This window comes from Typha latifolia, chromosome 6 (assembly GCF_019914945.1).
Source record: "Typha latifolia isolate L0001 chromosome 6, TyphaL0001v2, whole genome shotgun sequence".
In the NCBI taxonomy this organism is placed as follows: Eukaryota; Viridiplantae; Streptophyta; class Magnoliopsida; order Poales; family Typhaceae; genus Typha; species Typha latifolia.
In genome coordinates, this window is record NC_133091.1 from 6,694,946 (window position 1) to 6,709,614 (window position 14,669).

At 37.0% G+C, this 14,669-nt stretch overlaps 1 protein-coding gene across 1 annotated transcript; it reads right to left on the reverse strand.

The window, feature by feature from the left end:
- Window positions 1–6,280: 6,280 nt before the first annotated feature.
- Window positions 6,281–13,679, reverse strand: LOC140790094 (RNA demethylase ALKBH10B-like). Its single transcript, XM_073140020.1, has 7 exons — window positions 12,992–13,679; window positions 9,400–9,530; window positions 9,129–9,246; window positions 8,059–8,160; window positions 7,473–7,588; window positions 7,234–7,388; window positions 6,281–6,994 (listed from the first exon to the last, which is right to left on the reverse strand). Exons 1-7 carry the CDS (start codon window positions 13,446–13,448, stop codon window positions 6,565–6,567), a joined length of 1,509 nt encoding a protein of 502 aa, XP_072996121.1. The 5' UTR covers window positions 13,449–13,679; the 3' UTR covers window positions 6,281–6,564.
- Window positions 13,680–14,669: the final 990 nt, after the last annotated feature.

Below are 14,669 nucleotides of genomic sequence, written 5' to 3' on the forward strand. Positions count from 1 at the left end.
CTTGTCACCACCACCATCACACATATTATTCCATATTTTCATCCCCGTTGCAATTCAAATCTGAGAAGGGCATAAATAAGAAAGTTGTAGATCAAGAAGTTACGGATCTAATCTACTTAGTTTCGCAATTTGCTGACTACCGGAGAATATTTGACGAATATTTTCTCATAGTTGCGCGGACTAATTCCTGTAATACATCCAGATGTTGAAGGAATCGTTGCGTAGCCTATCTTTGGTTCAAGAATTTATCAAAATCTTTATTTTATCCTAAAAATATAGTTAAAAAGTGTGAATAAATGAATAATAAGCAAATTTTAAAAAAATGGATAATAAATGCGGACATATTCCTCCGTAGTGCAAAGGAATCCTCAACACTGTGAATATAATTCTACACTGCAGTGCAAAGGAATTCTTAGCACTACGGATATAATTCTGCACTATAGTGCAAAGGAATCCCTAGCACTGGAAATATAATTTTTCACACTCATATTTAATATTACTGATACATAGATATTATTAAAAAGATCCATATAGAAAACAATCACAAAATTACACCGCATCCTCCTCCTTTTGCATAGGAGGCTCTTCTAGTTGTGCTTGGCTTTTGATTGGTTCCAACATTTGTACTTGCTAGTCTATTTGGTATTCCAATGGACTTGTACGATATACCAAGCAATGTAGTAAATAGCTAAAATACATAAAATATAGGTTAAAATAGAGACTAATATTTAATTTAAAAAAATATAAAAAAAATGTGGTGAATGGTAGGTTACCTTCCCGACAGTGAGCTCCATGATGTTCTGCTGATATGTCTCTCGCCTTTTTATAGGAACATTTGTCCAATAGAACAAGAGAGGAGAGTTGTCTGAGCTCGTTTCCATCTTAATTGTTAATTTGTAAAACCATACGGAGATGAGAACCACTGCTTCATTTAAATAAGAGATACGACCTTTCTGCCATGTCTCCAAATACTGTAGTCCGCTATGCAAGTTGTAATGTTCGTGCCCGGCACGGGCACGTGTACGCCCACACGGCACGCACGACGCACGCGACAGGTCGAGCGGAGCCCGTCACACACCGATACTCTCCTGTATACATACAATCATAACATCATCAAATACTACCTGCTAACATATCCATGATCACATAACCCATCACTAATTAAATTATATTATTAACCAAATAAACATGTTAACATATGAATGTCCCAGTCCACAATAATATACATTAAGCCACTACATAATCTGGCAGGACCCACACAGGCCACAACAAACCATCAAGATACAACTAAATGACTAATATAAGAGTACACTATGATTCGACCTGTATTACACAATTCATCGTCTAATACAATAGAGTACAAATATCAAATACTGGTACAACTCAATTCCTATATAAACTATCATTTATACCGTCTCGCATCTATAGCTCACCTCATCATCACTCTAAAATATCTTCTCAAGTTATCTCAAGTCGCTATCACATACCACGTATCTGAGAGGGTTAGAAAAAAAATAAAAAGAGTCATGAGCAAAAGGCTCAATGAATAGACCTTACCCCGAATCAGTGATGTCAAACAGAGAGTAAATCATGTACTAGATAATATGAATCAGAAAGAGCATCATGTCATGAATGAGTATATGAATGTTCATCAATAATACATAAATGAAAAATAGATAACATGTCATGTCATAACTGATAGAATATATAATCCTCAACAATGTATAAATAAATCTCCATGTCATACCATTATCATAACTCTCTCTCAAATATGACACATGATGCATGCTGACCATGACCATACTATGATATCAAATGCAACAATATATAATGCATATTGATCACTCGATAATCAGGTAACCAAATGATAATGAAATCATATGCATTTCTCAACATCACAATCATCAATCATCACCGACATCTCAGTATAATATCATCATACTAGACCACTGTGCACAGTCAAAATTCGGTACCCAGTCTCAACATCATGCCCGAAGGCTTAGAGCATACTTTGCCATCCGCAAGGAGTATCTCAAATATAATCATAACCTGCCATCCGCTAAGGGTATCAACATCCATCCAGATCGGGCACCCTTCTAGCTAATAGAAATCTCATGAGGATAACTCACCACATATGCCCTAGCGAACGGCACATGTCCGAATGTCTGCTGCGCACACAAACTAACGACCTCAGACGTAAGGCCAACAGGATCGTGACTATGTCGAGCGATCAATCATCCACCAAGCGCATCCTAACCCTCGCACCCACTCAGGTATCCTCACGCTTTCTATCAACTATCCTATCAATCACATTTTATGCTTTCCTTCTAAATGACAGATCAAATGCATATATCCAGTATAACAAGTCAATGCATAACAGGAATTTAGGTGGAATAGGAATCAAGAGAAAATGATGCAATATAGTCTCCAACTATATCGTCAACACATGCATACTCATGCTAATCTATTACATGCATACTCATGCTACAGATCAACTCGGTAAACAATCATAACAATAGAATCATTTGTAAACATCTCTATATATATCACCAATGTACTCATATCCCATATCAGCATAATCAAATGCATGATAAAATATGCTCGACTGTAATCATCAATAGGTAAAGTCATATAATCATGCTGGAGGCCAAAACATGCATGTACATAATATATAATATAACATAATTTGAGAAAGACGTCTAGGGGATAAGACTACTCACCATCACTGCAAATACCAAACAACCACTCGTTCACGTTGCTACGACAATGATCAACTCTCGATAGCTATGTCCACGGGATCCTGAATAGGGGGGGTCGGAATCTGAAATTATTTAAGTAGTATGATGTTAGCCGTTTATCTGATTAAAATCCGTTCATATAATATATGATGATTTATAAGGTTTTAGAATTTCTACTTATCTTTATATCTAGTTAGATTTTTAATTACAGATAAAAATAAAAATAAAAATATAGATGAAAACCTAACTATAATTATATCTTGATTAATTAGAGATTACTTTATAAAATAATAAATAAATACATAAGCCTATGTATTTTATTTGTTACAAAAATAATAATGTATAAGACATTAATAGAATTACTTAAAATGTATATCATAAGAATATTAGAATATAAATCTAATAATTATAATTTACAAATCTATCTATTAATCTAATATACATATAAGTAAATAAATAAATAAATAAATATAAGTATTACCTATATTTATGTGTAATAGTTTATAACCTAATTAATCATTAATTAATTATAATTAACAATAATCATATTAATGAATATATATTATTATTAAAATAAATAATATCTAAATTTCTTTGTATTAATTAAAACAGAAATACTTAAACAAATAAAAAAAAACCAAAATAAGGATTACTAGTACCAGTGCTGGGCTTGGTCCAGCACTAGCCTGCTACAGTGCTGGGCCGAGCCCAGCACTGTTGCAGAAAGACAAGAAGAGAAGAAGCAGTTGTGGAAGAAGAAGAAGAAGAAGAAAGGAAGAAGAAAGAAGGACGAAGAAGAAGAGAAGAGAAGAGAAGAAGAAAAGAAAGAGAGGAGGGGAGCGAACTGCGGAACCGGGCCGGCGAGGAGGGCATCGGCCGCTGCTGGCCAGCCAGCGGCCGACCTCTCGCCGGCGCCTCGATTCCGACGGGCCTGAGCTCGGGTGTGAGCGAGAGAGAGAGAGAGAGAGGGAAAGATAGGAGCTCACCGAAGCTCGCGGAGGTGGCAGAGGTGGCGGCGGCGGCGGTGGCGATAGGCCGGCCTCGATGAGAGAGAGAGAGAGAAGCCGAGAGAGAGAGAGAGAAACCGAGAGAGAGAGAGAGAGAGGGAGAGAAAAAGTGATGTAGAGGGAGAAAGAGAGGCGATGGGGGGATTTTGGCGGTGGCTGCGGCGGCGCTGGGGCCCGCCGCGGCCAGTTGGCCGCAGCCGGTTGGCTGCGGTGACGCGAGGTGGGCGTGGCACGCTCCCCTCCTGCCACTGCATGGCACGAGGCCGGCTACACTGTGATCGGCCATGTCGTGCCATGTAACTAGTGTTTTTCTTTTTTTGTGTGATTGGGTTGTTACAGAAGTCCTCAACAGATTTCAACAAGTACTCATGGATAGCTGCCCACGATGAGTACTATTGGATCTCGTTCAGATTTTCAAGATGTAGTGTCAGCCTGGTAACAATAGTTGTTGCATTGGAAGAAAATACATGTAAACATAAACAAAATGAAAAGGTATACAAAATCGAGTGCATCTATGTCATCATGACTTGCTGATAGTGACGCAAGGCAATTCTCAATAGTAGGGCGGTCTATTCTTCCACCCTTCGAATGACGTTGTACCCATAAAGCAATTTCGTCGATCCTATATATGTTAACCTCCCTTTCGTCTATCGGTAGATCAAGTTTTTTTGATACATGTTGAAGGGTCAACTCTACTAGTCATTCACCTATCAAAAAACAACGATCTCTGTCACACCAACATTTGATGAGCTCTTTCGCAAATGGTGTATTTGCATCAATTGCAAAATAGTCAACAAATATTCCAAAAGGTGTTACCGATAATAGTTGATGGTGAGAAGACCTAACATAATTCTGAGCAACCTCTTGGACAGCCCCAGTGTAGCATCTTGTTTGTATTCTTACCATATATTCTCAAGTAATTTTCAACGTTTTCCTTTGCCAAGAAGGTTCTATAAAAATATGATTATACCATCATTTAACAGATATCCACAGGAGGGTATAAACCAAGCAGATTGCGGCCCACATAATCGCGCACTGCATGACTCTTATCCCGCATACCAAACTGTGGGGTTATAACTTTGCATACCCGCATAGTGCAGGGTTATAACCCCATACCACGAGAACAACTATTCATCTTCCCACATGGCTTTATTTCAATACACTATTTACAAAAATTACGATGTACAATTTACATGGGTGCTTGTGGCATTTTCTCATGCATTTGTCTATCAATGTGCACACCTAATTTAGAAATAAAAGACTTCAAAGTAGTGCAAATCAAAGTTTTTGTTATAGTTGCAAAGAGTGGTTAGGCAAACCACAATGCACTACCACCGTCCTCATCTCTTGTTGGTTATGCAAACTACAATGCAGCACCACCCTCCTCATCACCTCATCTGATCATGAGTGACGATTCACCTCCTGAGTTTATGGCAGTTTTGAGAAGGCGTTGCAGTTGCCTTTTCGTCTTCCACAATAGAGATAGCTTGTTGGACGCGAAGTTGGTGCCGAGGTTGTCCATCTGTAGCTCGTAGTGTGGGGTTCGAGGCTATGCAAGAAAATTGTAGAGTGCGGAGAAGTATGGTTGTACACAAATAAATGTCATGCAGGGAACTGGTGCTAGTGCAGGGAACTTTGTCACAATAAATGTGGGGAAGCTTATAAATATTGTTTTTCGCAAACAATGCGAGGCAAAAGGGAAATGCAGGAAAGTATGCATTAAATACAGTATAATATGATTTTATGGAGTTCATTAAGTCAGTAGTATAATAAACTATTCTAATTTTAGAAAAATACTATTTACTACTACTATTTTAACATATACTCAAGGGTATTTTCATCATTTGATTTATAACATCACAAATTTCCAATACAATTTTATTATTATTAATATTTTAATATCAATTTTATGTCACATTAAATATATTTATTACTTTTATACTAGTTTTGAACTAAATATTAAAATAGTTTATACTAGTATTAGCTCTCTTCTTGTAGTATTAAGAATTAGAATGGTAATGCCTATTCCACCCTCATTCCAGAAGTGAACACAGCCTTAGTTTTCTTTATTTTTTTTCTTTTGTTTTGTTTTTCTTCTTTTACCTTTTCTTTTTTCTTTTACTTCTTGTTGTTGTTGTTCTAGACGTGCAATCCCTCCAACAAATCGACTGCTTCTAACTAAAAGCTGTCTGGCCAAAAGAGAACCCAAGCCAAGTCACCTGCGAGAATCAGATGGTTAAAATCTGGTGACCATGAATGCAACATAACATTGATAGATTAAAATAATCTTAGAAACCAAGCACATAAGAACTTAAGATGATGGATTTACCTATTTGTTTAGGATGCAAATTATCACGAGTTCTATCCCTGTAATACAAACTATATGATGAGTAAGATAAGTAAATCATCCCTCTGTTCTTGTGAAGAGCTACCAGAAGGGAAAAAAGAAAGAAGTGGTACCAGCTGATACTGAGTGTTGAAACTTCAAAGAAATGCATAAGGAACTGAAAGATGAATCATTGTAGATTGGAGAAATGATAGAAAGGCATTGTCTATTCTTGAAGAATTAGCTCATCCATTCTAACTCTAACTATGGTGATTATCCTAACAGATAAGAAAAGCAGCTTACTGTAGCAAAGAAAACCTTGTACAGAAACAAAGCCCTCTCCATAGCTTGTTGATAAGCACAAGTTGCAGAGTAACAACATGACATAACAGAACTCAATACCAACATTGATGAATGCCGACATCTAGAATTGGCTTAGACTCACCTCCTATCAAAGAATTTAACAAAATATTTGAGATAATAAGTACATCTCTTATCCACATGCTTTCAGTGGAGAGGGTAATGAAAGGAGCTTCCTCCTTTGTATACGCGGTGGTAGATGCTTGGTGTACTTCTTGGGGCCAACTTTCCAAGGTAAGAACACTCCGGTGCCGCCGTTGTGTGTGGTTCTTCTACTGTGGCCCTCTACAATTGGCCTTGCTGGTGCTAGCATGAGAACAGGAGCTCGAAGAGTCATCCCCCATGCAGCTGGAATCACAGCATGAGCTCCATAGCCAATGACGCCGCCATTTGGGAGTGGCGATGTTCCAGATTGCCATACTGTCATAGCATTTGTTGGAGAAGGATGGATGTTTGTTGAATCTCTAACCTTTATAAATGTGATGCTCACTCTCTTATTTTCAGACGGGCAAACTACATGCCTTGCCATGTCAGCGCTGTTGCCACGCATTACTAGGAGTGACCTGCAAGTTTGTTTTTCTTGTGTCAAATGCGAGTCACCAACTAGAAAATATATCTACTTGTGCATGAATCTCTCACCAATTTGGTCTCTGGGAATGGCAAGATGCATTCATTCTTACTTTCATTGTATCATGCATATACTATCAACTCGGGATGGACAGAGATGATCATATATAATTGTTTCAGTAGTTGTATATTCTTTCTGCAAGTCATTATATTGATAGATCACATTGATGCTTACCCTTCCTTGAGTACAAGTGTTAGAGGACCCTTATAGTTCCCATTGTGATCACTGATGAGTGCCCTTCCAAAGGCCATGGTGGTTTCAGAAAGAAGAAGCGTAGAGATTGGATTGTCGAGGTGTGGAGGTTTGAAATATGGCTGTGAATGTTCACCCTGCAGAATAAAAAGGTGAATCCATAAATGTCCACTAGAAAAAACCAGAGTTGAAGGCCAGCCTAACGGAAAAAAGAGAGCAACCTCATCAAAGAAATTGATAATGCAACTATTTGGCTTTCTACTTTCTGGTATTAAATGCCACTGAACTAAGTGATCGATGACAGCCTGCAGAACTGGGGGGATTGGTTCAATATTACCTAAAAGAAACAGACAAAAATTTACTTAGTCAAGAGCATTTCTGCAACTGTTAACATATACTATCTAAAACAACATTTATCTTCTCATAACATATGTAGCATTAATCATGTCTTTGATGTGCTTATCTAGCAATATACCACTGGAAAATATTTTAACATTATAAGTAAACCAATCTGTATCCTCTCAAATCTCTTTAGTGTAGCATCTCCAATTTCTGAGTATGCACAGCAGTATGAGTGAATTTCCAGCGTTGATTTACATGTCAACTTAGATATGTGCAATGAGCAACAGCAGTAGTGACAGGAATCGCAATTATTCTTTCATCGATGAACTAGAATAACTGAGAAAGAAACTATGTTGCAAGTCTATAAAGGATGGATTCGATGAAGAAAATTGAACATATAGCGGAACTGGATTCAATGACACCAGATCCCCATGGTAGAAGTCAGCTAATGGGAATGGAATTTACTTGTTGCCTCCTCATTTGTAGGTTGAAATAATGGAGCGCCAAGCTGAATGATCTCTCTCTTGTTTCCTTTCATCTGCTTGTTGAAGTAAATGAAAGTTTCACCTGAAATTAGAAACAACAGTGTAAAAGTGGATAATAATATCATCTAATTAAATAATAGATGCAGCCTGATTAACTAGTGCTTATGGCATTTTCACTGTAACCAGGAGATTTGTTTTTCATACAAACATGACATTTTCTTTATTTCTTGTCTTTCTTACACTGAAATGTTGCTAAATGAATTATTTGTGCTAGCTTTTTTCTAAAGATAATAGCTTTTGCAAAGAATAAATAGTATTCAAAGGAAAAGAGTGAGAGCTTTTGGAAAATATTTTCTGCTGCTTTCTGAACAGCAAAATCTTGATATGCATCTGCACTATTCATCTAATACTATAATGGACTGTTTTAACTGTAACTTGTAAACTGTACCAGTGCTTCCCCAACACAGACAAAAGCCTGTTTAGGCATAGACTAATAAAATACCAATGTTTCATTATTATCCATTGTTATCAAGTACACTAGATTTGGAGTCCTGACATCCATCACCAATCTATTTCAATACTCAACAACCAGAGTAATTTCATAATCCTCCTATGTTTCACCGTCTTTTCTCACTACCATAAGTTTTAACAATTATTGTGAAATTAAAATGTTTAGATTATCCCTACTTCATTTTTATAATATTAGTGTCCAACATTTACTAAAATTATAGGAATTAGAAAAAAACCAACTCATTTGAAAGTAATGCAGTCTAAAGAATTACCCACAAATAAATAATCTTATGACACACTTATGTCAAGTTTCCCAAAAGTTCAGTGCTCTTTATCCTACCTTTCAATGGTATACACTACATGCTAGCTACTAATCCTTCACAAGTTACTGCCCAAAGATCTTACCATAAAAAATTATTATCAATATTTGAAACAATATTTTCATGAAATGTGACACCAAAAACTTGCCTGACAATGCAATTCAGTTAAATTAATTATTACAACCAAAAGAGAAAAAAATCCAATTCAGGATTTACTCACCTGAGAGATCTCCATTTCGCCCTGCAAGACGGAGTTCATTGATAAATTTACCAAGCCTGAGAAGCTCAGAATCTGTGAAGATGTCCTCATAGACCTTTAAACCCTTAACAACATTAACCTGATCATATAACATTTGCAAACAACCCATCAAGATCTTGATTTGCAGTTAATACAAAATCAAATAACTCGACAACTACTACTGCTTCCTAGAGCATCTTCTACTGCATCTAAATACTGAAAGTGCACCGAACGATGTAAAGATGTAACTTGCCATATGCCCTTTTACTGATTCTTTGGCAACAAAACCTTTCATAGTTTTGATCCTATCTAGACGTATGGCGCAGTCCTCATGGTTGGAGCATATTTGAACATTTTCCAACAAGGTGTGTTCTCCTTGAGATCCTACAAGCCCACAAATAATCAGGATCATTTTACCAAATCCTAAGTACTACTTCAAAGAATGATTAAGCAAATTTAATTCTCGCATGAAAAATAATTGATCACTCACTGGTTCACAAAACAAACAAGTAAAGTTGAGTAATATTTAGTTTTATGAAACGCTGGCTTATAAGAATTCATCTTCGGTTGTTGGAAATCATTCAACTGTAGAACTTCATACAAAATATTGCCAGAGTAGAGTTTCATTCTGCTCAGATATATTCTGCTCAGATATGCATTGTGCTCTTAACTTCACAAATCATAATGTAGTATACTGCACTGAGAGATCTGAATTGTAACTTCAGGTTCCCGCTTGTTTGGTCACTTGTCTGAACTGTAGAAGAAACTTTTCAGTAGTACATTTCACATTTGGTAACTTGTCTGAAATAAATGATCTGAATTTTAACTTCAAGTTCCCAACACTCATTGGATATGTGTCGAATATTTCTACTAAGTATTAGATATTTAAAAAATTATAGAATAAATTCGAATATTCCTTGGACACTTTTGGACACTCATATAATATGTTTTGGATATAAGATTTCTCGTATACTATAAAAGTTTATAGTAGAAATTATCTATCGTAGAAATGTCCTATATATATTGCAGAAATATAACGTTGAAGCTTATACTATTATATTATATTTTCAGGTATTAGCATTGTCATTTTTGACTTTGTAGGTGTATATTTTATTTTTCTCTCATGAATAATTAATGCATGTTTGTGTATTTATATTATAAGTTTAGAAATATTTCCTTAAACTTATCAATAATATATATTGCTTTTACTTTTTAGCACTTCTTCCGTACTGCAGGGATGATTGTTTATCAATTGGCTTGATGGGAATCTAACAGTTAAGATTCTCAAGGGTATAATAGCAATGCAAAAAACTTAAAAGATATTACCGGTTCAATAGGTAATTATTTATTTTTAAAATATATTACCTTACACATTATTTTTTGACAATTTTATTATCTTAATAATTTATAAGTAAAAGACATATATATCTTTAACTGAGAGTAACATATATATATTAGAATAAGAGTATTGATGTCTTTTTATAATTAACTAGATGAAAGTTTAATTAAATAATTATTTACATATATCTCTCAATAATTTAAGATTAATTTAAACTAAAATTTGATAAAAGATAGAGATAGAGAATTAAATTAAAATTAAAATCTATTTCTTATAAAGTTAAAGAATCAAATTTAAATTGTCTAGAATTAAATAATATCTTCTATAATTAAAGCCTAATTATATCTATCACAATCATATCTAAGAGAGAAAATTATTAACGAAAAAAAAAGAACATACAAACCGGATAACTAATCTTCTTGAAATGTGCTCTTTTTTTTTTACATAATGTGATTTTAGAACAAATTTTGAAAAACCGGTACCAGGTATGAGAACCGGCTATTATAGCCGGTAGATTATGATATACATTTTAGAGGGGTATTGAAGTATTTGCCGTTATTTTTTTATTTTCTTGTGTAACGTGTAGTATCCTATTTTTTTTAAGATTTGTCGCAACCCCATGTTTTTTAAGATTTGTCGTGACCCGTGTTGTATCCGTGTACTTGTCTCATGTAGTAATAATTTTTGCTAAGGGCGGTTTATCAAAACTCAAATGAAGAAAAAGAAAAGTAATTATTATGCAGATTATGTAACTGTTCATGTTCCAAGAACAGAAGACAAATTAATTATTAACCTACTCGGCAATGAGCTGCTTCTTAGTTCTCTTTCCTAATAATCCCACCAATTATTAACCTACTTGGCAATGAGCTGCTTCTTAGTTCTCTTTCCTAATAATCCCAACCCCCACACGTAGAGCATTCATATCTCTTTCCTTGTTCCAAATCAGTTTCTTTATTTATTCCCTAAAAATAAGGAAAGTCAAAACACTGTAGCTTTCATATCCATTTAAATATTCATCTTCCCCTCCTTTTAAAGATAATTATATTTAGACCCTTAAACTATAATTATTTTTCAGTAAATCTTCTAAATTTGTTTTATGATATATAGACTTTTGAACTATTGAAAATTGCTCACCCCCGTGCCTAAATAAAAAAAGTTGAAAGGACCAAATACCTCATGAGAAAGTATGGGTGTTTTGGTAAATTATTTTTTTTTCTTTTTTCTTCTTTCTAAAATACAAGGATAAAAGTATCATATAACTATTCACATAATTTATTCGCGAAAACCTAATAAAGGAGATATTTGAGTCATTTTTAATAGTTCAAGAGGGTATATGTGACCAAAAAAAGTAGAGATATGTGAAAAAGAGTGATATGTATTAACCCTATTTTAAATAAATAAATTTAAAATAACTAATAAGAATTATAGAGATAATAATATTTATATGGTACAGAGAAAATTTGACGTGGAATTTGATAGAAAAAAATGGTTGTCTAAGACTAATTATTTTGGCTACTATCCGACTGTCCCTTAATCTCTGTTTAAAACGCGCAGACAAATAGAAGCTTCTTGGAAAGTATGACTGTGAAGAAAAAACGCATGCGGGCCCACAAACCCAATTGCGAGCAACCACGTGGATAGCCCAGAAGAGACGCTGTTCCTAACTAACACCAGATCACCGACCCCTGCGATCGGCGCACCCGACACCAACGCCAACCTCTGGGCCTATGTTTGGGTTGACCCACTTCACCCGACACGTGCCCCACGAGCCGAGAGATCTCATGAGACAAGTCATCAGAGCCGTCAGGCCGCAATCAGACGGCCGACGGGAAGCAGCCGCTTACGAACAACCAGCATGTGATCCTCTTTTTTCACGGAACATAACCTACTAGAAAACGACACGTCGTGCTTTTAGGGGAAAACGAACGCAAAGACGAATCCCCAAATTAGAATTTAGAAGTCCTCTTTTAACTTCGTCCATTTAGTCGGCAGGAACAGAGGAGACCAAAGTGCGGAATCGTTAAAAACCGGAGTAAAATTTATTGATTACTAAAACTCGAAGGGAGGAGAAGAAAAGAAGAAGAAGAAGAAGAAGAGGAAAATGGAGGTAGACAGTTGTACGTTTTGGCTGCCCGTTCGTCGCTGTACGATGTACATCAGACGGTCTTGAGGAAGTGAATACACTGGGAGGCGATGACATCCCTCCTTGTCGGAGTCCTTGGTGGCCATGGTTTGCTTGCGGAACGATTACGATTAAATTTAACTTCTTTTCCGAAAGGAATTTATTTTAACTTAAAACTATTAATGATCTAAAGACCAAATCGTGTACTGGCAAGTGTCCTGGCTGCAGGAAATTCCTGCAGACTGACAGCGTAAGGTTTACTCTTCCGGATTCTAAACGAGGATTAGATCCAAAAGTTTTCGAATTCTCAAAATCTATAAATTTATTTAAAATCGATTAAATAAAAATCTTCTCGGAGTTGAAACTAACAGTAACTTTACTTACCTTCGTCTTCTTCTGATGCCTTGCGATCCGGAGAATCTTCAGAGGATTCCTCCTCAGCCTTGCGATCCGAGGAATCACCCGAGGATTCCTCCTCGGCCACTTCCACCGGCAACGAAACACTAACGCTGTCGACCTCCTCCACAGACGCTTCCTTCTCCGACGAGGTGGCGGCGGACGTCTCCCTTGCGGCGGCGACGCGGCGGAGCTCGGAGGAGACGTCGGCGATGGAGAAGTACTTCTGCATTTGGAGAACGGGGATCCAGTTGATCCTCCGGCGATGGACGGCGGCGAGCACCGCCTCGTACTCCGATCCGCCGCCGCGGCCGCCGCCTGAGATATGGACCAAATGGCCGCAGAGCGCGTCGATGATCGCGTTCGCCGCTGCGAACTCGCCGCGGTACCACGCGATCATCGCGTCTCTCGCGGCCAACTCCGGCGCCGCTGCGGTCATTGCCATCGAGCCACGAAACCCTACGACCTTAGAGAGAGATATGTATCGTAACTCCGAGAACGATCGGAAAACGACTCCCTATATGACGAGAAAACCTTGGATCTCTCTCTCTCTCTCTCTCTCTCTCTCTCTCTCTCTCTCTCTCTCTCTCTCCCCCCAACTAATGGTGTTTTTGTTTCGAGCGGCGTAGTGTCAAGTCTTTTTGGAGAGCGGGGAAAAGAACACACAAAAGAGAACGAGAAGCAAGACTTAGCCGCCCCTAAATATGTATACAAGTAGCCGAAGGAGCGTGTATCTCTGGTGATGACGTGGTGCTTGAACTCATGGGAAGGACGTTATGCTGGACGAGAGGCAATGTTTTAGATCCAATGAGCTGTCAATTTTGTGTTTCTGTTTATGTTTATGTTGAGCATTGGGTGTATTTGACCAAACTAGCCCTTCTCACGTACTTATCTATGCAAATGGTCAACTATCCAAACTTATTAGTTATTACCCTAAGGGCACATTTGCTTCAAAAATAATTAGATATTTCTTTTTTCTTTCTAACACCGGAGCTGTAATCAGCTTAAATTAAACCCTTCCTCCTTCCAGTGAGGAGAGGCTTTATCAAAAAAGAATGTTACACAAATTTGGGGAATAGGATCACCTGAAACTCCTAAAACACATTTAAACTCAGCTTTACTCTATTTAATTGTCGAGTTCGCTATCCAATTGCCTTCCCATAAATATATAAAAGTATAACATTAATGAAAAAGCCCTGAACCTCAAAGACTTCCCATTTCATTTTTCAACATTTTCACTAGCTCAAGAGACTCCAACTCTACTACAACACAGCTATATTCTTTGGCCAACTCTACTATAACACAGCTATATTCTTTGGCCAACTCTAAACCCAACCCTTTACATGTAGGACCGACTCACCTACAGGTTCCCATGTAGCCGCTAATATCGAGCAATCTGTCGCCTAAAGAATCTCTCTAACAACCCCTAATAATCTCTTTCTAAGCCGACCTTATCCATGTTCACCTTAACCTACATGGGGTCAAGTGCCTTCGAATTAATCACTGCCTTCCTAACTGGCTAATCGTCATTTTTACCAGCTTTGCATAATCTTCCACTAGTTGCATGGCTTAGCGCAACACTGCTCTTGGATGATCCACGTCACCATAAAAGTCCTTTGCATTTCTTTATTTCCACACCATCCAGAGGGTAGACGCTATAATTGAT